Here is a 27,551-nt window from a genome sequence, read left to right as displayed (position 1 = left end):
TTTACATGGAGTATCTTTACAGCACCTCTTTGAAATATCCAACTGACCTTTGGTTTCAAGGAAACCAATCTGACAGGTCTTACCTAAAAACGAAGTCGGATTTGTCTATTTCAGCTCCACAAAGAGACTTATTCAGAATTCCCCCGTTTCCAACCACTGCGCACTGATTGTAGGGGTACTCCATGAAAGGCTGAGACTAGCAGGAGGAAGTGAAAAACTATCACAAAATAGCTTTAGTTTCAGAACCACAAACATCACCAGCTTAATGTGAGCAGCTACATTTTTTATACATGCTAAGGAAAGAAAAACAGCAAGGAAAAAAAGCAGAAGTAATGATGCCATAGCATGTTGATCAACTTATGACTTACAATAAAAAAATCCTGTAATCCTGCCTTTCATTTCTCTTGAGAAGAATATACAGTGTATCACATACCCTATCATGTAATAATCTAAAATATCATACATTTGTTTATAAAATGTAACTTAATGTATCTTACATCATATAATTAAGTACATAGCATTAGACTGGCAAAATCCCACACTGGACCCTTCCAACAAACAGGAACGTTTTCAGCAAAATAGAGGAAATAAAGCAATTAGAAAGTATCACGAAATCCTCTATTCTTGGGCATAAAATGAATAGGTAATTTAGTGAAAGTTTCCTGTGCTTCTTAAATAGTTAGACCTGCAGGCTCAGTGATGACATGAGATTTATGCCTGTCATCTCTGCAAATGACCGGCCACAGAGCTGCAGGGATGCCTACTAACTCCGTGCTGACATATTTCAAATGAATTTCCAAGGCCTGAATCTTTTATATTTCCTCCAAGCACCCGACTTGTCTACCCCCAAAAGATTTCCCCCTTTTCCCAAGTCCTTCCCAGTCTGAAACGTAACTTCTCAATTCAATGGTGCACTTCTTTGCTGGTCTCTTTCCCTGACGTAATGACAGGACCCTGAGCAGCACCAAGGGGGCCCAGCTCAGACTCCAGAGTGACATCGTCCTGAGCCACCTCTTACGTCTTCAGAATTCAAGTGGAGGTCCTCAAGGGCAGAGAGTGTGTTTATGACTTTTAGCTTCCCCTCATCTTTCACTGTAGACCTTGCATGTTGTAATGTACATAGTGGCGTTTCAATAAAGGCTTGCTGGCCCAAGGGCCTGCCCTGCAAAAAACCTCCAATGTTGAGCTGGGACCCACCTGGACCAGGGTGTGGGAGCCAGCGGGTAAATATTCAGGAATTTTGTGAACTGTCGGGAAGCCACTGGTAAATTTAAATCTGCCACCCCAGGGGTACATACACCACTAAAATCGGCCAACACTACAAATCAGGGCAGCCTACTGCCCAAAGCCAGTTTACCAGTACCAATGGCAACACCTCAGGGCCAGTGTGGTTCTGAGAAGCCCAAAGAACTGCTGAATCTGTGACTGTTAGGTGCTTCATTTGGGAGATGCCAAACAAGCAGAAAGAACCCTGGTTCAGCACCTAGGTTTGTCTCTAACCATTAAGAATCATATTGTGCTTATTAGACGAGAGACACTGTTCCAAGTGCCTGACTTATTAACACATGTGATCCTTATGAGCATTTTACAGGCAGGAAATAAAAGCATGGGTTTAAGTAGTGGCTAGCAAGTGTCAGAGCTGGGATTCAAACCCCTGAAGGAGGCCATGCTCTTATTCACTACAGTTACACAGCTTCTCACATTCAATGAATACAATGTTAATTATGTACCTTTTTCTCTTTTTGTATCTGCAATGCCTAGCAGAGGACCTGGCTCTGAAGTTAATGGTTCCCAAATACCTCAGGCGATTTCAAGTCTGCTGTACTTCTAGCTCAAGATGTCTTCAACCTGTGTTTACTAAATGGTGCCACGATAAATTTTGAATTTTACAGATTGGATAGAATGCAAATATACTCTTAATGGTACAACAGAAAAGATGACTGAAGGAAACTTGTCTCCTATTAAAATAGCACTCAAAATAACACATGTTTTCTCTGGTTTCTTGGTCAACTGGGAGGAAAAGCCCATATGCTTTGGGATCTCATGTTCAGTAAGAGTAACCTCTGAATTACAAACTCCAATGTTTCTTAAAATAAAGCTCCTAAGAAAGTGAAAGATTTGTGCTATGTTGAGCAAGGCCTGCTCATTGCTCACTCTGGTGGAAAACCAACCTTGTTTTCTTTTCAAGTAACTTAGCAAAGTGTTTGGAGGAAATGACTTCACAACATTCATTAAAAGTATCTATTGTGATCTGCTTGCTGGTGCCCCACAGTTTTCTAGCAGAACAGAACAGGGGGATGCAGGAAGCAGGGAGGGAAGGAGGCCGGCTCCCTTAGATGTCTCCTCCACAGAAAGGGAGTGTTGAAGCAACACAGAAAAGTGGCCTAGCTCTGCAACTGTTACTGAAGTCAGAATTACCTCCCCGCCCCCCACCCTAATTTTGAAAAATTAGTGCAAATTTGGGAAATGGATGCTGTTGTTAATTGCATATAAAATTATCAAGCCTAGGTTATTCTTTTCAAGGTGCCAATTAGAAGCCAAAAAAAATCTCGGCTGCCCCTCTGTTCTGATCAGTCTAAAGCAAGGAAAACAGTAGAAAAAATTGCAAGGGTGAAAGTTCATTGTGAAACTCTCCCAGGACTTCTTTGGGAATATAAATATTCTGTACTTACTAACTTTTCAATTATTGGTAATTTCAATGTATCATGAGGGCATTTTTAGAATGCTTTATGAATCATTTTTTGTCCCCTTTTCCTTCCAGAAAATTTGTAATATTTTTTCTGTATCATTTTCTATTCATTTTGCAATCATTCTCAGCCAGTTAGTCTTCCTTTGAATTATAATAGTAAAAGAAAAACCGTAACAACTTACATGACCAATAAATTAGTTATAAGAAGTCAAAGGTCCAACAAAAGGGAATTAATTGCAAGAACTGAATAGTCTACAGTTGGTAAACTGCATATATAAGGTCATCCCATTTTTGACCATATTGACTTAGCTTAATTGCTTTTAATCAAATCATGAAAAGATGACTGAGGGTGTACGTTTATAAGCGATAGGCTGTTCTTCATGACAAAAATTCTCCCAAAGTTTAGATTTATATTAAAGAAGTTTCTTCTTATAATGAAACTGTATCATTACTCATTAGTTTACTTAATGAATATGTAATGAATGCATACATGCACTGGGGAATGTTCTGGAGCTTGGGATACATCAATGAACACACCGCACAGAAATCCCTGAACGTGAGGTTATGTTCACTGACCACAAATTCTTTTTTTTTTCGTTTTAAGATTTATGTATTTATTTTAGAGAGACAAAGCACCGTGGGGGGGGGGGGTAGAAGGACAGGGAGAGAGAATCTGAAGCAGACTCTGCACTGAGCCCCTGATCCAGGGCTCGATCTCATGACCCTGAGATCATGACCTGAGCTGAAACCAAGAGTCAGATGCTTAACCAACTACACCACCCAGGCGCCCCCACTGACCACAAATTCTTAACAAGTTTACTTCCCAAAGATTAGCTACATAAACCCACAGCTCTTTGTGAAGGAATTGATTCAGTCACCAAAACTGACAACTGGAAGAATCTTATTCCAGGTGAAAAATGGTCCTCTTCCCAAGCCCCAGTAATTACTATGCAGAAAGCCCAAGTAGCTCATCTCATGCAAGGATGAGTCATGAAGACTCAAGGACTCGGAGAGTTTATCATGTAAGATATAAATACCATTCCCTGCAGAGCCACTTGCATTCAAAATTGTCTTTTTAAAAGGGACCACTATCACCATCTTTTACATCAAAACAACATATGGTATTTTAATTCTAAGTTAACTCCTCCATTAGTGTAAGTTACAGTGTAACGTGGGAGAAAAGTCACCTGCAATGGCGACACAAATCAACCACAACAAATCTTTACTCACCACTGGAAACATATTAAAAATGTTCTCTCTAATTAGGATTTCGTTTTTGCTTTCCACCTCATAGCTCATGTTGGTCCCGGCTGGAGTGTTATTCTGAGAAACAATGAAGTTTTGAGCAGCATCACAACAGGAAGCAAGTTTTGCTCTGCGAAGGAGAAGAATAAAAGTGAACCACGGAATGAGATTAAGAAACCAGAAATAGAGGATACAGTGGAAAATGCAAGAGGATTTTTGCCATATTGACGTTCAGAAAGAGGAGAAATCGTTCACCAAGATGACATTTTTATCTCTTTCCACCCTAACTGGTCTAGATGATGGAATGATAACCTGGCAGGATCAAAAAGCGAAGAATGTGAAACATACTTACGCTCAGGTAGGGACCCGCTCACCGACAGAAAACACTCGTGAACATAATGGTTCACATTTAAAAATGTCCTCCTAATGATAATGTTATAACATTAAAGAGAAAAATGACAGGTTATACTGTAATTATTTTTAAATAATTATAAAGTAGAGAAACTAAGAACAGTATTACAAACTGTCACCAAAGCAACACGTAGTCATTTACTAGGAGACAAGTCTAATGAAAAGAAGAATCATTCAATACAGGGATTTGTTTTTAGCTTTACTGATATAATTCATGAACACAAATGATTTATATTTACGGTGTTCAACTTGTTTTGCTAATATTTCTACATTGTGGAATAACCACCACAATCAAGCTAATTGACATATCCATCACCTCACATAATTATCATTGATTTCTTTTCTTTGTGTGTGTGTGTGTGTGTGTGTGTGTGTGTGTGTGTGTGTGTGTGTGTTGAGAACAGTTGATATTTACCCCTTTAGCAAATTTCAAGTATACAATATGGTATTGCTACCCACAGTCACACTGCTGTAAATTAACACGGGGAATTTCTGAGTGAAGCAAATTTAAAGTTGCCATTCCTTAGAGAAAGAATATAATTTAGTATCAAGCTGTTTCAAAACTCTTACTGTGGAGTGAAACATTATTAATGGAATGTAGACCCAGTTAGGTCCTCCCAAGGATCATCAGGGCTTGCCCCCAACCTCTGGCAGGTCAATCTAGATCCACTCAGAATTTATATTTTGTTTATATAACTCTCCAGGGATGCAGAATCCACAGCATCACTTGATAATTATTCCAGAGTTTAATCAACCTTGAAGTCAAGAGATCCTTCCATTTGTACAACGCAACTATCTCTTAACTTAAATCCATTTCCCTTGTTCGTTTTTCATAGAATCTCTCCATAAAAACACTTCATGTAATTGAAAATGGTAATAAACAAGGGGAACTTGAACCTTTTCAATCCGGAAGCATTTAGAGAAATTCCTCTTCTCTCAGATTTTCCTCCTAGGACCAGTTTTTCATTATTTTAGTCATCTTGTTCCTCTTTAAACCTTTACTTATTTCTCCGTATTACTTAAAAATACCTATCAAACAGACTCTTAACTACAGAGAACAGAAGTTTGCTGGAAGGGAGGTGGGTGGGGGGATGGGCTAAATGGGTGATGGGGATTAAGGAGGGCACTTGTGATGAGCACGGGGGGTTGTATCTAAGTGGTAAATCACAAAATTCTACTACTGAAACTAATAGTACACTATACATTAACTAACTGGAATTTACATAAAAACTTAGAAAAAAAATATGTACCAAAGCTGGATCCAATCATAGCACAGAGGACAGTGAATATTCAGTGAACAAGGCTGACATGGTCATTGCTGACATCCTAGATTCATAACTGGTCCTTCCCCATTTATTGATTTTGGTCCTGAAGGGTATACTTTTATACAAGTTCCCGTTGAATTTTGCCCTTTTGACAAAAATAAAATGCTCTAATCTGTCAGGGGCATTTTGAGTTATATTCCAGTCTTTCCAAATTTCAGTAATTCTCAGGGTATGAAAAGGCAATGCTGTGATGTTACTTGTACCCTAAAAATCAATATTTTCAATAATACTTATTAGTTAATTTATATCATTAAAATAGTACCTTCTTCTTAATTGAATTCTATCACCTGCTTATTATCCCTCTTTGGATTTCAGACCCTACCATGTCTTAAAGATAGTTCATGGAGATTAACAAAAGGAAAAATTGAAAATGAAATGACGTGTAGTCAAAAACATGATACTAAGTAGTTTTTTAATTATAAATTTAATCTCATAACAATTCAATGTGGCATATTTCAAATTCATAAACCCTTGTGTGTTTATCATTTTAAATATCTCTTTTATGCAACATTTTGAGCAAAGGTAATGGAATAAATTCTCATTTACTAGTAGCTTGATTTCTCTAAGGATATTCAGTGTTTAAGAGAATATTGCATCACCAAAAAACACTAACCATTGTGCCCTTTGTGTTTTTTTATATTAATAGTTTTTTTCTGAAATTATATATATTTTTTAATTTTTATTTATCTGACAGAGAGCGAGAGAGGAAACACAAGCAGGGGGAGGGGGAGAGGGAGAAGCAGGTTCCCCACGAACAGGGAGCCTGATGCGGGGCTCGATCCCAGGACCCTGGGATCACAACCTGAGCCGGAGGCAGATGCTTAACAACTGAGCCACCCAGGTACACCTGAAATTACATTCTTAACATTTTATTATAACATTCTCAAACCTACAGGAAAATGTGAAGAATTGGACAATGAGAACTTGAATAACTACCAGCTAGATTCTATAATTAAGGTTTTACATTTGCCTTATTGTGCATCCATCAATCCATTTTTATTGTGGTGGTGATTACAAATCAAAGTCAATACAGAGATCAGTACACTTAGTCCTAAACACCTCAACATGTATATCATCATTTTGTTTATATTTTTGGGTAAAATTTACATAAAATAAAATCATAAGCACATTTGAGGAGTGTTGAAAAGTGTGCACACCCTTGTACCCCAATCTCCTAACGAGAATTCCCTCATATCCCTTCCCAGCCTGTCTCCAGCCCTCCCTACTTTTGTGATTAGTTTTTAATCAAAGATCAGTTTTGCCTGTTCTAGAATCCATATAAACAGAATCATATAGTACATATGCTTTTGTGTAAGACAACTTTGTCTCAGCATAAATGCTCTTACGATTCATCTATGTTTCTATGTGTATTAGTAACTTGCTTTTTTTCATTGCTGGAGTAGTATTTCACTGTACGAATGTGTTGGAATCTGTTTAGACATGGCCTTCGCACTTAAAAAAAAAAATCACTATCAAAAATCAACGTGAAACACCTAATCACTTGTGATAACCTCCCAGGAAAAATATCAGAATAATTATCCAAAATTTCATTTCTGGAGCTTGTCTTTACTGACCAATGGGACTTTTTAAGCCTTTCTATTCAGTGGCAGAATTATAAATTTATGTCATTACTTCCCAGCTCATCCATGTGGTAGACACCCCTGTAACAGCCAGTGTCCGTATAAAGCTGACGTGCGTAATACAAACAGAACAAAACGTAATTTTATCTCTGCTATCCCATTTCCCATCATCCTAAACAGTCACTTCTGATCTTTGATGACTCTAAAGTCAACTAGGTATGTTCACAATAATGGGCACACAGCACTTTTCCCCTTCTTGTACAGAAAGAGCAGAAAACATTAAAATAAAAATGGACACCATTGGTATGTGATGGTTAACTTTACATGTCAGTTTGGGCCAAGTCAATGCCAAGGTCTGATAAAACACTATTTCTGGGTCTGTGAGAGTGTTTCCAGAAGAGATGAGCATTTGAATTGCTGAACTGAGTAAAGAAGATCGTCCTGCCCAGTGCAGGTGGGCATCATCCAATCTATTGATGGCCCAAGTACAAGAAAAGATGGACGAGGGGCACCTGGGTGGCTCAATCGTTTGGCGTCTGCCATGGACTCAGGTCATGATCCCAGGGTCCTGGGATCGAGCCCCGCATCGGGCTCCCTGCTCAGCGGAAAGCCTGCTTCTCCCTGTGCCTCTCCCTCTCTATCTGCTTGTGTTCCCTCTCTCGCTGTGTCTCTCTCTCTGTCAAATAAATAAATAAAATCTTTAAAAAAAAAAAAGAAAAGATAGACGAAGGCAAATTGGCTCTCTGCTGGAGTGGGTACATCCAACTTGTCTTGTTATTAGACATCGGTGCTCCTGGTTCTCAGACCTTCAGACTCAGATGAGAACTTACACCCTCACACCTTCTCCCCCAGTTCTTGGGCCTTGGAACTCAGACTGGAACTCACCCCATTGGCTTCTCTGGCTCTCAGGCCTTCAGGTTTGGACTGGAACAACACCATCATCTTTTCTGGGTCTCCAGCTTGCAGACAGCAGGCAATGGGACTTCTCAGCCTCCAGAATTGTGTGAGCCAATCCCTCAAAATAAATCTCTTTCTATATATGTAGATATATCCTATTGGCTCTGTGTCTCTAGAAAACCCCAATACAGATACTGGTACCGAGAAGGGGGGGTGGGGGAGCGAAGTGCTCCGGTAACAAATACCTAAAAATGTACAAATGGCTGAGGACCTGGATAATGGGAAGTGTTTTAAGCTCATGCTAGAAAAGGCTTAGAGTTCCACGAAGAGAACTTTAAAGGTGACTCTGTTAAGAGCTCAGGAAGAAAAGACAAGAGTTACAGACGAAGCTTCCATCTTCTTAGAGAATAGCTAACTAATCACGAGCAGAATACTGGTACGTAATACAGAAGTTACATAAAGGCCATTCTGAGGAGCTCTCAGATAGAAAGGAGGGACATGTTACTATGAAAGGACAATGGAGAAAAGGCGATCCTTGTTATAAACTGGCAAAGAACTTGGCTCTGAATTGTGTTTGAGCTCTAGTGTTTTGTGGAAGGTAGGTGCTGAAACTGGATATTTAACTGAGGAGATTTCTAAGCAAAATATTGAAGGAGCGGCTTAGTTCCTCCTGACTGCTGCTCATAAAATGCAAGAAGAGAGAGATAACTTGAAGACAGAATTATAGTCAAAAGAGAAGCAGGACTTAAAGATCTGGAAACTTCTCAGCCTGTCCACAATGCAAAAAAAAAACAAACACAAAAACAAAAAACCGGAGAAGGCATTGTTCAGGAGAGAACGCTAGGAGTGAAGCCAAGCATCTGTTTGATAAGGAGATTAGTGTGGGTGTGAGCCACAGACTTAATCAGCCCCCCAGCAGGAAAACTACCAGTCTGACTGAAGACGAAGGAGACGGCAAGCAGCAAAGGCTGTTGGACGGAGATTTTACAGGAGGGGACCACAAGCGCTGCAACAAACACGCACTATTCTTCTAGATAAGGGAAGGATGACCCCAGAGGTGATTCAGGCTGCAGGGATGTGTCCTTGGTTTCAAAAAGGGAAGACTGCTTTCAACTGGCCAAATGGCCTCTGCTCAAAGCTGTGGGGGTCGCCTGGGGACGCAGTCGCTGCCTGCAGAGCCTGGGGGCAGGACCCCCCTCCCCCCAGTGGGCCTGGCGGGCAGCTCCTGGAGGATTGTCTTGAACCTGAGAGCTCACGAAGTTTGTCTTGCTAAGTTTTGTACTTGCTTGGGACCTGTCATTCTCTCCTTTCCCAGTTCTCCCTTTTGGAATGGGAATGTCTACCCCCTGCCCGTCCCACCAGGGTATTCTGGAGGCACTTGACTTGTCTGGTTTCACAGGTTCACAGCTGGAGAGAAATTTTGCTTCAGGATGAAATGTACCTCGAGCTCACCCATATCTGATATAGAGGATATTTAGAGGAGACTTTGGACTTTAGAGTGGACACTGGAACCAGTAAAGACTTTGGGGGCTGTTGGGATGGAATGGATTCATTTTGCATATGAGAAGGACATGAATTTTGGGGGACAGTGGGCAGAATATCACGGACTGAACACTTGTGTTCTCTCCAAACTCCTGTATAGACATCCTACCCCCCATGTGATGGTGTTAGGATATGGGGACTTTGGGAGGTGGTTAGGGTTTAAATAAGGTCATGAGGGTGGAGCCCTCGTGATGGATGAGTGCCCTTCCATGGGTTCTTGGAGAGCCTGCTTCTACTCTACACATGAAGACACAACAAGAAGGCTCTCAGTGTGCAAGCAGTAATAGGCTCCTCGCCAGAACTCAACCTTGCTGGCACCCTGATCTCAGACTTCCAGCCTCCAGAACCGGGAGAAATAAATGTCTGGTGTTTACTAGCCACCTGGTCTATGGTACTTTGTTAGAACAGTCAAAACTGACTAAGACACTAGAAAGCATGCTCTTACCAGGACACCTACATTGTCTGTAATGAGTCATTCCACATTCCGCAATAGTAAATGCCCCCCAGTTCAGCACGCACAAACCACACGTGTCAAGTACCACACACATCCCAAAACATTTTCACGCCCAGATGTCCTCTGATTCCCATGACCACCAGACAGCCAGAAAAGATTATTCCGACTTCAGAGATGAGAAAACAAGAGTCAAGAGAAGTGACTTGACCAAGACACCCAGGTTGTAAGTGACACCAACCTATGTCTTTTGACATTCAATTCTCTGTGATTGACACTAGAGTAGGTTGTAATTGGGGGGTAGTACTCTCATTTGAGCTTCTTCCTTCAGGATGTTTTCCATGAAGGCACCACCACAACACAGGGCTTCCCACAATAATGTTGGTCGCACCCCACTGAAAACCTGCCCATTCACCACTCCAAGGCGGCAAGAAATCTACAGATACATGCTTCAAACCCTACATATAACTGAGACGTTAAAGCTCTTGTTTTATGTGACATCCAGGGTCCCCCACGGGATCAAGGTTCAAGTGGTCCAGCCAATGTGCCCCAGTGTCAAAGAGAAAAGAAAGCCCCAGCTTGACGATGATCTCACACTTGCTGCATCGTACCTTCAGCAAGTTCCTCCACACAATCCAGTTTCCAGAAGCGAAGATGCTCCCCTCCATGCCCAGGAAAGAACAGGGACCCTTTGTACCGCAGCAAGTTCCAGAACTGAAAAGAATTTACATACTTTCGAAAGTGCTTAGCTCTCAAGAAGCAGGTTGGTCCTGAAAGCACTGGGCTTACCACTTTTAGCCTTAATGGAATAAAGACGGCATCGGAAAATGTGCAAATCACCTTTGCATCACAGCTAGTCCGGCAGATATACTTCTGAGAAAGGGATTTTTCTTAAAATTGCAGAAATTCCTTTTTCTTTCACAGTGCAGGTGCTGAGTGTCTCCTTGGATTATTTTATTATTATTATTATTGTTTTGTTTTGTTTCTCCTATTCGTTTTAGGTCTCAGGTCAAAATTCTTCTTCAGTTCTAACTGGGACATTTCCTGGATTTCCATGAAATGTTAATGAGTGCTTCAGGCTGACTGCGTGCCAGGCTTTAGAGTCCACTCTGAATACTAACGACCTAATGCCCTAGCTCAGAGCTCCCGGGCAGCTCTTCTGTTTATCAAACTCCCAAAAACTCTTCGATATGATGTGGGACAGGTAGGGTGAGACAGAGGGTACAGGCCCTTTCTAAGTATTAATAAAGAGTTACCTTCTTCTGAGATCCATTCTCTGAAATTCTAATGAGGGTCTGGGGAAAAGGAGTTTTAAAACCTAAGTGTCTATACCACTTCCAGGGACTTATTTACCATCCTAAGCAGTTCTCAAATAGTCACATTTCTTTTCCATGTCCAAAGCCACAAGATACTTGGGCCAAGCAATACACCAACTGCCTCTATTCTGTTGCTGTCCCCCTTTCTTTCCACCTTTCTTCTGTTTCTACCCTACATCATATAACTCACTGATTGACCACTAATAATAATAATATCAGACATTTAGGGCATTCTCACTATGTGCTAAGTGTTTCAGATACTATCTCAGCAAGCCCTACAATAACCCTGCCAGATAGGTAGAGTTGATTCATTTTACCTTTGAGGACAATCCAGCCTTATAAAAGGTAACTAGGTCACATATCACATATTCATTCATATTTACTTAGCACCTAGGTAGTTATTAAGATGCACTGTCTACACACTGGTGAAGAAAACAAACATTGCCTCTGTCTTAATGGTATATATGATCTAGGAAGGAAGAAAATAAAAAAGGCTTACGAGGATACATTTGAAGGGTAGCAGGTTATGACACCTACCCCCAAATAGGCTGCTTTGGTACATTGTTTTGAGATGCAGGCACTTGATAAACAGCAAATGCAGGAAGTTTTCTTTGAACTCCCCTTGTCTGCCCGAAGGGGCTCAATGGTCATAAATCCCCTGCTGGACAGTTCCACCAAGGAGGGAAGATGGATTCTTCCTACAGGAGAGGAAGCTAGACCACGCTCAGAAAGACTTTGTCCTAAACGATCCCACCTTCCAACCAGTGTTCTACAAGCTCTCAACTTTCCTGAAAATCATTTACTCTCCCCTAAGAGGCCTACCTCCCCCGACCCTTCCCCATGAGGACGGGATCTGGGCCTGAATTCTAAGTCACCTCGGGGAGATACTCATCTTTCCCTGGGTGTCTCCCATGAGGTCTACATGTCAATCAACTTCTGTTTGTTTTTCTTGTTCATCTCTCTTCTATTACATGGGTCTCAGCCAAGAACTCAGAAAGGTAAAGGGAAAACCCTTTCTCCTCCCCTACAAATTGCAAAACAGTAAGTGGTAAAGCCAAGATTCAAACCTCGAATTCAAACCCTTATTATAAAGCCCGCCTTCAGGCAATGGCCTACAAAGTGCAATGCTCCCAACAAAGGAATTAGGGGACATCAAGTAAGTAAAATGTGCTTGTTTGAACTACCATATTTTATTAGCCCGTAGATTTTTCTAGAATCTTCAAATTCATAATTGGAAGCACACTGTAAAAAAAAGCAGAGAGCACTATGGACTCAAAGGACCTTTTAGATCGTGTAGCTGCTAACGTCACATGATGAGACATCCCGGCCCAGCCTCCACACACATCGTCATGCCCTTGTGGCCACACTGGAGGGTGTTTGTGTGTGGGCCTGTGCATGCAGCACTGTGGTGTGGGGGCATAGGGAAGGTGAGAGAAAGAATAATTTGGTATGAGAGGGTCAGAATAAGTCACCCCTGGTCCGAGGCCTTTGAGGAATGAATAAGATTTGCAGGTGTTTTTTTTTTTTTTTTTTTACTATAAAGATTTATTTATTTTAGAGAGAAAGAGTGTGAGCAGGGGGAGGGGCAGAGGGGGAGGGGGAGAGGGAGAGAGAGAGAGAGAGAGAGAAGCAGACTCCCTGCTGAGCACAGAACCGAACAAGGGGCTTGATCCCAGGACTCCAAGATCATGACCTGAGCCGAAATCAAGAGTAAGACACAACCGACTCAGTAGCCCAGGCGCCCCTAAGATTTGCAGGTTTTAGGCTAACTTGTGAGAACAGCAGTGTGTAGCAGCTTACTAAAATTCAAATGTGACGTGAACAACATAATTCAAGAACAGTGGCTAGAAGAAGAGGGGAGAGACGCACTGCACTCGTGATGCTCAAAGCATACTCGGTGTGCTTGGGTCTGTTGCATAATCTCTGCTTTCAAAGCCACGCTGAGAAGCCAGGGCCTGGCTGGAGGGAGCAGCTCTGCTGATGGAGGAACTGAAATTCATGACAGGTGAGAAACTAACAACGTCCAGATTAGAGAAGGACAGATGTGGGGGATTTAATAGCTGCCTGCCCATATTCTGTGGACTCAGAAGCAATCGGATTTAATGTGTGCAAGTGTATGATCCAGAATTAGGACCCACGCACAGAACAATCCAGTGCATATTCACCAGGGGCTCATCAGGCGACGGTCATGAGCATTACAACATACAAATCATTAAGTACAAATAGGAGTAAAACATGGATGGGCCCTCCCTCTGGGACCTTACTTACATTAGGAGGGACAGACACAAAACATAACTGGTATTTTGATATCATTTCAATATCATACAGGTTGACATAAGGTGAGGTTATGATAAGCGCACAGAGGGATGGCACCGCGGCTAAGCTGGGGGAAAGGGGAAGATGGTGTGAAGATGTTAGGACAGCACCCAGCACATGGGGGACCCAGGGAACAGAGCTGTTCAATGAATGAATAAATCTGTGTTTGTGAGGATGGACGGCAGGGCCAAGGGGCCAGAGTGGAAGGCCGACTGGAGGTAACCAGGGTCTATGACTAGAGTTTGCTTAACTAGAGATTAAAAGGGCCTCCCCTGAGCAAGTGATTTTGGAGTGCAAAGGGGCGGGGTGGGGGAAGATGTGAGATCTACTTACTGGGTGAGAGAACATGGGTGACAGACAGACCAAAGCAGCCAGGAGAAAAGACAGTGGTTCCACAAGAAATCGTGCCAAATTCAATGTCATAAAGATTTTCCCCCGTTTTTGCCTAAGAATTTTATGGGTTTTGTCCTTAAGTTTAGGTCTTTGATCCATTGTGTGTTAATTTTTGTGTATGACATGAGGAAAGAGGTCCAACTTCTTTTCTATGTACAAGGATATTCAGTTTTTTCTCCATCATTTTTTGAACATATTGTCCTTTTCCCATTGAATGGTCTTGGCACCCTTGTCCGAAATCAATTGGCCATATATGTGAGGTTTATTTCTGGCTCTCTATTCTGTTTGTCTATATGGCTGCCCTCATGCTGGGAACACAGTAAATGCATTTTATACATTACATGTAATCCTCACAATATTCTTTTGAAAGTAGAGATTCTTACTTTCATTTTATAATTGAGGAAACGACCTCAGAAAAATTAATTCCCCGGAGGAATCACAGCTAGTAACTGGGAGACTAGGTATTGAAACCCATCTAATTCCAAACACTGGAAAGAAAATCAGTTCCTAGAAAGACGTATCTCCCTGGGGAATTGAACCCAGATAGTTAAAAAGCACTGAAACAAAATAAACTGACAATTCTGCAGAGTTGGAAATCATTAAATATAAAGAAAAAAAAGACAGTAGCTCCATGACATGGTGCTCATCGAAATCTTCCCGGACTCTTGACATTCCCTCATGGAATTCCTTCATCTCCCAAATATTTGTCAAGAACATCCTGTGTTCCTGGCACCATGCTGGACCCTGAGAACATGTTGAGGAGTAAAAAATACTCTGTCCTTTCCCTTGTCTCGTACCTGGGGACGGTACAGTTTAGGAGAGAGGCAGAAAATGGAAGAAGGCTTCCCAGCAAAGCAATAAAAGCGACTAACAGTTTGCCCACTATGTTCCAGAAGCAAAAAAAGCCCACCAAACAAAGCCCACCAAACCCCAGGAATCTCTTTTGTAGAAAGCATCACTGTACCACGAGGGAAGAAAATCCAGAGGAGGTTGTAGGAGCAAAGAACAAGAGAAATATTGTATTCGTAAGCTGCTTAAAGTGTTCTCAAGAAGAGGAAATGAACTAATTCAGAAAATATTTTTTAACTTTCAGTTTGTCCCTGACGGATAACAGCAGAGGACAAGAGAAAGGCAAGAGAGAAAGCACAGACCAAAACTGGAGAAAAACCAAGATAATGAAACGAGACACGCAAGGGTGCCCCGGTGGCGCAGTCAGTTAAGCGTCTGACTCTCTGGCTCCGATCACAATCTCAGGGTCGTAGGATCGAGCCCCACATCGGGCTCCACACTGGGCGGTGAGTCTGTTTAAGACTCTCTCTCTCTCCCTGTGCTTCTGCCCCTCCCCCTGCTTGTGCCCCCCCCCAAATAAAAATAAAAGAGACACATTAAAGTGAAACAGAGTTAGAAAACCCTCAAAAAAGCAGAGCTAAGAGAGTCACACAAACGACCAGGACAGAGAGACCCAGACCCATCAATTATCCAGAGAGAAATGCAAATATTCACATGATCTCACGGAAACACAGGCTTAGGCAGACAGAACATTTGACAGAAAGGGGCCAGAAAGACAGCCGTGACACAGAGGTCCCACTAGGGACATTAAAATCAAAACGTGAGTTTGGGGCTCAGGCACGTTCATGCATGAATCCTAACAGTCAACTCCTACGTGGCTCCTACGAGGTCCCAGACATTCTTCCAAGCCCTGCACCATAGAAACTTAATCCATTCTCATTACGGCCCTATGAGGGGATAATGGCAACACTATTATCATTCCAATTGTTCTCCCCATTTTCCAGATGTGGAAACTGAGACACAGAGAGGCTAAGTTTCTTGTTTGAGGTCGCACGATGAGGACTCAGATTTGAACCCGAGTCAACATCTGTGTGCTCTTTACCACTGCCCTACCCTTCCTCTAAATACTGCTTTACGTGACACAAATCAACCATATCAGAGACACACAGAGGGAGAGAGTCACTGACCAGCCCACAGAGCCACTGTTGTAAGACCTGCAGATAAAAGCTCTGACCATCAGGAAAATATCTGCATCTTGAGGCGTTTTGTAAATTGTGATTAAATATTCAAACCGTGCTGAATCTTCATGACTATATGCAGAAGAGAGCAAAACAAGGGAGTAAAACAGTATCCAAATCCTTCCCTTGGGGAACCAGCCCAAACGGGTACAGGTCACAAGGCTGAGTGTGGCAAACTGGTGTTCACAGGGTCAAGGCCAATGCTGAAAATTCTTGTCCTGGCAACCAATTTCCTGGGGCAGGGAATGAAGACAGAGCTCTTAACAAGAAGAAAGGGTCTGACACCGAGGAGAACAAATATGAACAGCCAGCACCAAGAGGGCAGAGGCAGGGGTCAAGTATAGGGACATGGAGCAGTATTCAGGGTAAACTTATTTATTCATTCATTTATGTGTACATTTATTCAGCAACTCAAGATCATAGTACTGTTCTCAGTACCAGGGATATATTAAAAAAAAAGAGTGAATGCCAATGGAAAGCTTGTGGTCTAATGGGAGAGAGACCACGGCAAAAACTTACATCATGCCCTCAGACCTATGCGCAGGGGCTGGGTGAGGCTTGTGCCAGGCCTGCTGCATACCACTAATGTGGAAGAACCTGGAAGGGGGGGGACCCGACAGTCCAAAAGGAACTTCCTTTTGTGATATGGGGTGGATTTTTGAGACTGACATGTTGCCAGTGTGAGGTATGGAGTCCACCATTTGGGGTCTGGGCTCCTTCCTTACCCCGCAAGCACTCCATAAACCACAGAAAACTTAGGTGCTGCTCTGAGTGGAATAATCCACTTGCTTGAGTCCTTAATCTTGTGTTGACGTTTTGCTGGTTCAATAATAAAGCAAAGCAAAAGCAAGTTTAACAGAGTCCAACCGCATCTGCACATAAACCCAAGGACCTGGGCCAGCCCCTGAACAGGAGCACACAGGAAGGTATCCAAACTGAAGCTGGGGTGCCAGTACCCCAGAAGAAGCAGAGCTTAAGTTGAAAGTCAAAAGATGAGCAGAAGTCAGCCAGGCAAGGCAAGAGAAAGAGATGGAGGGGCAAAGAGTGTTTGAGAAACAGCAAATAGGGAGTGTGAGAGCCTGCAGGAGAGAAAGAGAGATCATGGAACATGCAAAATCCTGAATGAAATTCCATCTGGCTTGGGAGACAGGGTACTAGGTGGGGAGCACTGCAGGACTATGTCACGAAACATCTTATAAAAGAGACAAGGTGAACAATTTGGTCTTCTTCTATGGGAAAGGGCAAATCACTGCAGGCCTTATGTAAGGCAGTGACACTAGGACATAAGCATTTTCAGAGTCCTTGAGGAGGACAGATTGGAGGTCTGGACAAAGGTGATGGGGTCAAGCGGGAGGATATGGCAGTGGCCAGTACTGTAGGTAGTCTCCAAAGATGGCCACCCTTGGCTCGTCCTCATGCTATACGGACATGTTACCCTCACATCAAGAAGTGGAACCTAAGCTCCTCCCCTTGAATCTGGGCTGGACTTCTGACTACTCTGACCAAGAGAATGCCACAGACGTGGCATTCTGGGACTCCTGAAGCTAGGTCCTAAACAGTCTTGTGGCTTCTGCCTGAGTCTCTTGGAACGTCCACTCTCTGAACACTTCCTGAGGGAACCCAGCCATCACGCTGTAAGAAGCTCAAGTCACATGCAGGGGCTCCTTTGAAGGTGGTAGAGATAGTGGGCCTTGCTGAACTCTTCTGAAAGCCCGTATCAAGCACCAGCTGTAGGAGTGAGCCAGCTCAGATGACTCCAGCACCAGCCACCTTAAGACAGCGAGCCTACGGCTGAGACTTGACTGAGACTGAGAGCCTCCCAGCTGAGCCCAGTCAGCCCATGAAACCAAAACCGGGAGAGACTATCAAGTCACTGTTTCCAGCCATCCCAAGTTCTGGAGCAGTTGATGATGCAACAACAGATAGCCAGAACAGCAGGTGAGAGATAACTAGACAATAGTTAAAAGATAATTAGAGAAGCTGTATCAGTTAGTGCTCTCCAGAGAAACAGAACCATTCATCTGTCTGTCCATCCATGTATCTACCCATGTCCGTACATATGTATGTATGTTTGTATGTATCTAAAGAAGTTTATTTTAAGGAACTGGCCCACACAGTTGTGGGGGCTGGCAAGTAATTTGTAGGGCAGGACCCAGGCTGGTGATTCAGGCATGAGTGGAGACTGCAGTCTTGAAGGAGAATCTCTTCTTTCCTGGGAAACCTATTTTTGCTCTTCAGGACCGAATGAGGCCTGCCCGCACGATCGAGGGTACTCTTTACTTGAAGTCAATGTATCGTAGGTGTCAACCACATCCACGAGCTACCCTCGCAGCAACACCCAGACTAGCATTTGATTAAACAGCTGAACCGTGAAGCCTAGCCAAGTGGACACATAAAAGGAACCACTGCGGTAACTCAGATCAGAGTGATGGTGGGGAACAGAGAAAAGCAGATCGGCTTGACACACGTCAGAGGTGAAACTGTTGAAGTTGGCTGATTGACCAGAAAGGAGCCGGAAAGAACAAGACATCAAGGGTAACACGCAGGTTTCTGATACAGGCCGCTGGGAGCAGCATGGTGCTTTCCCCAACACGGGGAGGGCCCCAGCCTTTTCCTAGTGAAGCGGCAACCTTTCATTGTGTTCATTCACCATCAGGCTCATTAAGGGAAGATGGGATCACACTGCAGCCATAGAACTGGTAGAACGAATCTAGAAGTTAGATGGTGAAAAAGCAGGGTTGTGAAGACTATGAAAACAGGAGAGACCTTCAAGCATCCAGCTGGCTGCCCTTCGGGAGGAGGTCTAACCAGTGACCCGACTGACCTTTCAAGGCCCCTGCCAGGGTGCTAGTCGCATGACTGGTCCCTGCCTTTTATAAATCATCAGGTTTAAAGTCAATTGCGAATTACATAAGCGTGGAGAACACAAGTTCTAAAAATACGAAATCAACTGTTAAGACGAATGTTAAGATTTCTGAATATATTTTACTTTGTAGCCAAAAAAGAATAAAAAAAAAAAAATCCAGGTCACTGCCCTTATGGTTCCATGCGTGAGGAGAATATAAAGAAGTCTTAATTTAACCCAAACCATTGGTGACAGAATTTATAATTCTCCTTGGTCAGATATGTTGAAGCAGGGAGAAAGGGAGGGTAAGAAACCTTTATTTTCTTTCTTTTTTTCTGGCAACATAGTTAAGATCCTGAATGAATACTCTGAGCCCTGTGAAAACCGAGTTTTACCATCATAATGGGAATCAGTGTTACGTGTAAGAGAGCACTCACGTGCTATTATTCTGTGAAGGACTTCCTCAGGAAAGCGTTCTCAGTCTGTTCTGTTTATACCACTTTCTTTCCTAAAAGGTCTCATGATTTCATAATCTTTATGAAGCCAAATCCTAATTGTATGATTCAGTGAAAAGCAATGCACGTGTGTCCCAAAGGGCTCCTTCTGGGCGCAGGACGGAGATGGAAGGAGAGGTAAGGGGCCTAAGGGGCCGGCTCAGCTCACAGTCCTGTAATAAGCCTGATTCAGATGCACAAATGGGCCCTAAGTGCTCCTGGAGAGCCACTAAAGGCCAACCCACCTCTCAGGCGCCCCTCCAGGATAGCACTCAGGGCTCATGGTGGAATCCATCCCCTTGTGCTTTCTGTCTTCAGCCCCAAACTCAGCTTCTGTTTCTGCCTGGCCTTGGGGAACTGTGCACTCATTTTCTTGCTTTCTTGCGGCTTTTCCCCACGTTCTGACTTTCCATCTCTGCCCTCTGGCTTCACCCAACAGGTAAGAATTATTCAGTCCCACCCTGAGCTCGTTACCCTTATTCAGTCCCAATCGGGGGGCTAAGTAATCTGGAGGAAGGGCAGAATGTGTAACTCTGCTCTGCCTATCATCAGGCTGATTAATTCTCAGGCAACTCAGTCCTTCCTGGTGAGACATCAGAGGATGTTACCACGTTACCAAAGAGAGGGAGACACGCCACGGACTGTTCATTCAAAAGTAAGTCCTTTTCGGGCGCCTGGGTGGCTCAGATGGTTAAGCATCTGCCTTCGGCTCAGGTCATGATCCCAGAGTCCTGGGATCGAGTCCTGCATTGGGCTCCCTGCTCCTTGGGAGCCTGCTTCTCCCTCTGCCTCTCTTTCTCTCATGAATAAATAAATAAAATCTTTAAAAAAAAAAAAAGTAAGTCCTTTTCTGCTGCAAATAATGCACAGGAAGATTATAACCTACAAAGTTGAAGCTTAATATTTTCTGCTCTGTGTGACCTATTTTCCATCATGAAAAGATCAAAGAAAGTTCAAATAGAATAAACTAAATAGGAAATGCTGGTCCTTATCAAACACAGGGGATATCCACATGAAATGCATCACAAGAGTGAAACTGAGGCTTAGAAATGTTTACATGTCTCCGTAGGCAGAGGATTGGAACTGTGACTATTCCAGCTTTATTGCTACTCGTGGACTTGTTGTAGGTATTACAAATGGCAAGAGCTTAAGCTATTTTTAGTAGAATATTAATTGTAAGCTAGACAGATATTAAACTGAAAATAATAATAGCTATCATGTACTGAGACTTTAATATATCACAGACTCTGTATTTTGCATGCTGAATATTCATAAAAACTCACAGAGGAAGGCATTTTCCCCATTTTACTGATTAAGAGACTGGCTGGGAGAAGTGGCTTAGCCTAAGAGTGATAGTGCTGATACCACCGACAGCAAACTGCTCTAATAGCCCCTGTCAAAGGCGCCTTTAAGATATTCTAGTGGGGACTCGGCCATTCACAGGGGAGACTGGATTTCAAATAAAATGAAAGGCTGTGGGAAACAAACAGGAAAGGTCAATGATAAGATACATGGAGCCAGCCTGAAGTGGAGCATGGGCTTCTGAGCTCAGGAACCTGACGATGCTTTCCAATCCCTACTTCCTATACTGAGCCTTGACCCAGTTTTAGAACCATCTAGAAAGCCTCTTGGTTCCTCCTGATGAAAATATTTTCCAAGATGATTACTTTGTACTTTATAAAATACATGGATGATGGATTAGCCAGGTCTACAAAGTAATCACACACACACACAAAATGGAAACTCCTACTTGGGATCAAGGCTACGGAGGAGAATGCATTATAGGACGGACAGCAACAATGATCTCATCAGCTTGTTCAGGGAAGGAGCTTCCTGAGGAAGGGATGACTGGTGGGGAATCTGAAAAATGAGTATACACGAACTGGGGGAGGCTAGGGAGGCAGAAGGGATGGCGCTGGAAGGGCTCTGTGGCTGAAGGTACGTGTGAGGTAGTAAAAGGCCAACGAAGGTGGAACAAGATGGGTGAGAAGAAATGCGGTGTGCAGGGAGGCTGGAGGAGTGGGTAATGGTCCTGCAACACAGGGCCTTGAGGGACCTCAGTTTTTGTTTTGAAAGCAATTAAAAAAAAAAAAAATCACCAACAGATTCCAAACTGGGGAGGGGAGCAGTGAGCATGGCAGAAGCAAGCTGTGACCACAGACGCTAGTCCCATTCAGAAGACTCCATCTGGCTCTGTGTAGAGAGTGGTCCTCAGGAGGGGCAATGATGAAGCCCGAAGAGCACACCCAGCCAGGGTCAGTGCTGCAATGCCTGCCATGGGCCAGTATGGGGGGGGGGCCCACGGTCTAGAGCGAGATCCCTAAAATACAATGGGGTGGATGGATAGGGGGATGAGGAGCAAGGAGTGGAGAGAACAAACGGAGTGGCACAGAAATCAAGTATGAGACTCTTTCAAGGGATGGTCTAGAATGTCAGAAGATTGGTAAGAGGTGAGAGGTCAAGCAAAACGGGGATGGAAAATGCCTTGTGGGTTTGGCAGTGTGGGGGTTGCTGCTGACCACAGGTGAGATGGGGTAGTTAAAGGCAAGCCAGTACAGCTCACACTTTCCAGGGTTTGGAGGAGAAAGAGTCTTTGTGTGAGAAGGGAAATGAAAAACAAAATCGAGATGGCCCGCAAAAGTACTGAACAGTACATCAAAAACTACTGATGTACTGTATGGTGACTAATGTAACATAATAAAAATAAAGGAAAAAGAAAAAAAAACTAATGATGTACTATACAGGAGCTAACTGAACATAAAATAAAATAAAGTAAAATACTGTGATTTTAGAATCAACTGGCTCACAATGAATGTCGGTTTTAAACTGAAAGAATAATTTGTATCATTAAAAATACAATGATCTAAGAATTCCAGTGATTCACAGGGCTTCCAAAGGCCTTAAAACATTCCATTTCAGCCCCAGCAGATCAGAAGAATTAAGGACTTCAAACAGTCCTTCTTTCTAGCAACATGTCTATATGTGAATTAAAATAGAGCTATCCATGAGATTGAACTCGCTGCCCGGAGCACTAGGACAAATTCCAGAAGCCCAGAGGGTATCTGCTGTTAGTTGGTGTGGTTATCAGACTGAAAGGTATGATGGGGGTATTGATAGTTACCCCTGCTTCGGACTGACACTGATCACACAGAGGAGTTTTGTCTTCAAATCCCCAGCTCTCTTACACAATTAAAAACGTGCAGTGGACTCTACATTTGGAATTAGAAAATCAGACATTGGTGGTCGTCCTTAATGAATCCAGTTAGATACAGAATAGAAGGCAAGGGGTTCAGAAAAGCCCATCCACTAATCATTCACACCTTAGCATGAATTCGTGCATGACATTTCAGTGGTGATCTCGCACAGAGAAAATGGAGTTTTGAGGAAGGATGAGGGAGACAAGATTTGGGAACGTGGAAACCTGATACTGCACGGTGCATCTGAACCCCGGAGGCATTGCACTGAAAAGTAGAGAGAAGCAAAGAAGCTTTACAGAATATCAGAAAAGGGAGGTGGGGGAAACTCGGGCCCCTGACGCAGAGGGGAGGTTCAATACATTCTGAAATATATATGATATGTAAAATGAATGAACGCTTCCCATACTTGGCCATTTTGCTGAAGGTTCATCCTAGCTCTACCTCAGCCCTCTCAAAGTACTGCTTCATAACCTGGCAGCTGGAGAAAAAGCCGATAGGATATGTGATCCAATGTTCAATATGGGATCAATATGAGTCTCAGGCTAAGGAAGAGAATAAATAAAGACGAAATTCAATCGGCAACTCAGACGACTGAGTTTTTCTCTTACTAGCTAATGTGTGCCCTGATATGTTTAAGCTGATGAAAGACCAGACCATCTATTTGAGTAGAACAGAGGAACCAAATATAAAAGAATATGATTACCAAAGCCCATGACAGGAAGACAACTGAAACTCGGAAGTAAAGGAGTGCTGTTGGAACACTGGAGAAATATCTATTTACTGGGACATCATACTAGAGTTTAAACAATGTAAAGAACCAACGAAGACAGTGTAAGCAGTGTAATAAGGAACAGAGGGTTTGAAAGGCGCGGCAGCCTAAAAGGATGCTTATCTGACTCGGGCTTAGAAAGCAATATGGTTGATATTGAGTACAACTTGAAAGGTAAGTTTTGAAGTAAAATTTAGAAGATCAGTGAATCTTACGTGGGTTTGATGCCTTTTTACAGCAAGGTTTATATTCTGAAAACTAAGACAGGAACTACTCCCTAAATGTTTAAGAGCCAGTTTCTATTGTTAAATACGGCAGGTATAATGACACAGAGTGGTTTTTTGTTGCTTCTCTAAATGCACGGGCACGTTGTATGGCATGACAAATAGAAAATGAGGTGACAGGATATTAACGGTGAAAAATGTTCCCAATGCAGAGGAAACGAGAAAAAGAAGCTTTTTCAATCTGACAACTGACCCAAAACACCTATCATAAAGTGCACACATCTTCTTAAATTTAAAAAAAATAAATATGTATTGCTTTGAGTTGTCCTCACAGTCACCCTGTATGAATCATAAACGGCATGCCTTTGAGGGGCATGAGGAGGAGGAATAGTGGCTCAGAGAAATGAACATGGCTTTGTATAATCAAAAGAACCCCTAATACAGAAGGCTCCTGGTTCTCTCCACGAAATCTGTGCTACAAAACAAAATGCCTGGGATAGAAGAACATTCAGTAAATGAAGAAAAAAAAAAGACTAAATGGAAAAAAAAAAGTGTAAGCTTGTGACATACTGACCAAAATCAAACCATAACCATTGCTTTTGGAGAAATATTTCAGAAATTAGCTGGAAGCTTTGTTGGTTAAACTAAGTCTGGTTGCTCAGTCCTATGATTTCTCAAAAAACATTGATTAATTTATCCATCTATTCATCTGAAGAATCTATATCCTTTCACAAAACTAAATCTTTAAATGGCACTGTTTCAGCCATGTAATTATCATGTAGTAAAAAATATTAACATGAGATATAAGGTAAGTTGATTTTGTTCATCGCTCTATTTTTGTCCAAGGAACTCTAATAAAAATGAAAGTAACACATTGGCTGATATTTTAGAAAACTCAATAAATCTACTAACACAACATCAGAACCTTTTCTTATATATCACACACACACACACACACACACACACACACACAAAACAAAGGAGTAACTTTCAAGAAATTTTAATCTAATCAAACCAGAGGGTATAATTCCAGATTTAAGAATATTGCTACCAGGCGATAGTTATCTGTAACAAAGTAATCAGACACAAAATAACCTGTTTTACAAGTAACTTGAAAGGCATCTCATTTGCATGAATCTTAAAATAAACATGTGCATTTACATAATAGCACTGTTTTCTGCCACTAAATTTTCAGTAAATATGTGACTGATAATATTCAGTCATTTTGGTTTCAAACTCACACCCATGAAACCCGGGGACATTTAAAGAAATCAAAGGGCATTAGAGGATCCGAAAGAAACTAAAAACAAAATAACAAATACCATGAGTATTTATGGCAGTGGGGGAGGGAAGTAAAATGAAAATTCAACATTGTTGCTTTGTGTAGCTATTAGTTTTCCATACTTGATTATACAAATGAATACAGATCTTTTAAGTAAGCAGACAGTTCATGAAAGCTAATGCAGTAATGACCACACCAGTTCCCAGGGAATCTAGTATTAATTAGTGAAGCTAATTAGTGAAGCTTAATTAGTGAAGCTAAAAGGGATAAAACCTGCCTACCAAAAGTTCCCAGAGCTTTGCAAAGGAGTTTTCAAGGGTGAAGTAGAGGAAGTAAAGAAAGAGGAGTAGGGAGCATATCATATCATCATGTTTAATTTGGATTTAAGCATGTTGGTATGATTCTCAAATATGTGAGTATCCTGCTGAAGCACAGGATTATCCATCAGTTTCTAAAAATGCCAGGGAGAGAATGTGAAGAGCAGTAATTCCTCAAACTGAAATCCAGGTTTGATTTTCCACAAATTTATTATATGTGTATTGACTCATGCTTGGGGGAAAAATGTAAGTGGAGGATCAATTGATTTTAAAAGCAGAAGGCAGACAGCTCAACATTCTTAACTCTGTACAGCTCTCTGTAAATGAAATTAGATGCCAAGAGAAAGACAGAAGGTAGGACATCTTCAACTCTGGCTCATGAAATCCCTCTTTAGGTTCAACTAGGATCTTGCAGAAATGCAATTCATAACCGAAACTGAGAATGTCCAGATGACAGGCAGGGATACATCTGCACTAGGGCCACACCGAAGCTTATGGTCATCACATTTACAGGGAAGATGAAACAAGCCATATAATCCCGAAGCGAACAGAGCCTCAGGTCTGGAAGTGTTCTTAGAAATACTGTAGTCCGTTCTGGGGGTCCTAGACTCCTTGAGAAGCAGATGGAAATCAGGGATCTTTTTTCCTGGAAACATGTACAAAATTTCAGATACAACTTCAAGAACTTCAAGGAACCACTCACATGGATCTCAGATGTTTTTCTAAGAAAGGCAGAGAGAAGCCAGGGACTTGAACCCGAGGCTACAAGTTCTTAGAATCATGATGAAGTGCTGAGTGAGAAAAGGCTTAGAAATCAGTAAAAGGAGGACAAACACTGGCAAGTGGAGGAAGGGAGAGTGCTGAGAAGATAGGCTTCTCGAGGGCCTCATTTTTTACTAGGTTTTTAAATCTACTATAGTTAACATAGTGTTATATTTGTTTCTGGTGTACAACATATTGATTCAATAATTCTATACATTACTCACTGCTCCTCAAAATAAATTTACTCCTTAATTCTAATCACCTACTGCCCCCCCTTGCCTCCCCTCTAGTAACCGTCAGTTTATTCTCTATAGTTAAGAGTCTGGTTTAGGGGTTGTCTTTTTTCCCCTTTCTTTGTTTTGTTTCTTAAATTCCACATATGAGTGAAATCATATGGTACTTGTCCTTCTCTGACTGACTTATTTCACTTAGCATTATACTCTCTAGCTCCATCCATGTTGTTGCAAATGGCAAGATTCCATTTTTCTTTATAGATGAATAATATTCCATTGTAATATATATGTATACCACTTCTTTATCAATTCATCAGTTGACGGAGACTGGGTTGCTTCCATCATTTGGCTGTTATAAAGAATGCTGCAATAAACACAGGGTTGTATATATCCTTTTGAACTAGTATTTTCATATTCTTCGGTGTGATTACTAGATCACAAGGTAGTTCTATTTTTAGCTTTTTGAGGAACCTCCTTACTGGGTGGCTCAGTCATTCCACAGTGGCTGCACCAGTTTGGATTCCCACCAATGATGCACAAGAGTTCCTTTTTCTCCACATCCTCTTGTGTTTTTTATTTTAGCCATTCTGACAGGTGTGAGGTGATATCTCTGTAGTTCTGATTTGCATTTTCCCTGATGGTGAGTGATGCTGAGCATCTTTTCATGTGTCTGCTGGCCATCTGGATGTCTTCTTTGGAGAAATGTCTATTCATGTCTTCTGCCCATTTTTTAATTGGATTATTCATTTTTTGGGTGTTAAGTTGTATCAGTTCTTTAAATATTTTGGATACTAATCCTTTATTGAATATGTCATTTGCAAATACCTTCTCCCATTCTGTAGGTTGCCTTTTAGTTTTGTTGATTATTTACTTTGATATGCACAAGCTTTTTATTTTGATGACATCCCAATAGTTTATTTTTTACTTTGTTTCCTTTGCTTCAGGAGACATTATTCTAAAAAGAAGTTGTGAAGTTGCTACCACCACTGTCAAACAGGTTACTGCCTGTGTTCTCCTCCAGGATTTTTATGGTTCCAGGTCTCACATTTAGGTTTTTAGTACATTTTCAGTTTATTTTTTGTGTATGGTGTAAGAAAGTGGTTCAGTTCATTCTTTTGCATGTAGCTGTCCCGTTTTCCCAAAACCATTTGTTGAAGAGACTTTTTCCCATTGCATATTCTTGCCCCTTTTGTCGAAGATTAACTGACCATATACTTTTGGGTTCATTTCTGGGCT

General features: G+C 42.0%; 1 protein-coding gene across 1 annotated transcript in view; it reads right to left on the bottom strand.

Moving 5' to 3' along the window:
* Positions 1-27,551, bottom strand: part of ST8SIA6 (ST8 alpha-N-acetyl-neuraminide alpha-2,8-sialyltransferase 6) — a 145,908-nt gene that overhangs the window by 4,501 nt on the left and 113,856 nt on the right. The window contains exons 5-6 of the mRNA XM_088025531.1: positions 3,920-4,064; positions 84-196 (exon numbers count right to left, since the gene is read on the bottom strand). Of these exons, the coding sequence (XP_087881657.1) occupies positions 84-196; positions 3,920-4,064 (258 nt within the window). The remainder of the gene's footprint in view (positions 1-83; positions 197-3,919; positions 4,065-27,551) is intronic.

Source organism: Eumetopias jubatus, unplaced genomic scaffold, assembly GCF_037043125.1.
Source record: "Eumetopias jubatus isolate StellerSeaLion01/CBP00866 unplaced genomic scaffold, mEumJub1_p1.0 scaffold_8, whole genome shotgun sequence".
In the NCBI taxonomy this organism is placed as follows: Eukaryota; Metazoa; Chordata; class Mammalia; order Carnivora; family Otariidae; genus Eumetopias; species Eumetopias jubatus.
The sequence above is the reverse complement of the archived record's forward strand: the minus strand, read 5'-3'. Positions and strand labels throughout refer to the sequence as shown.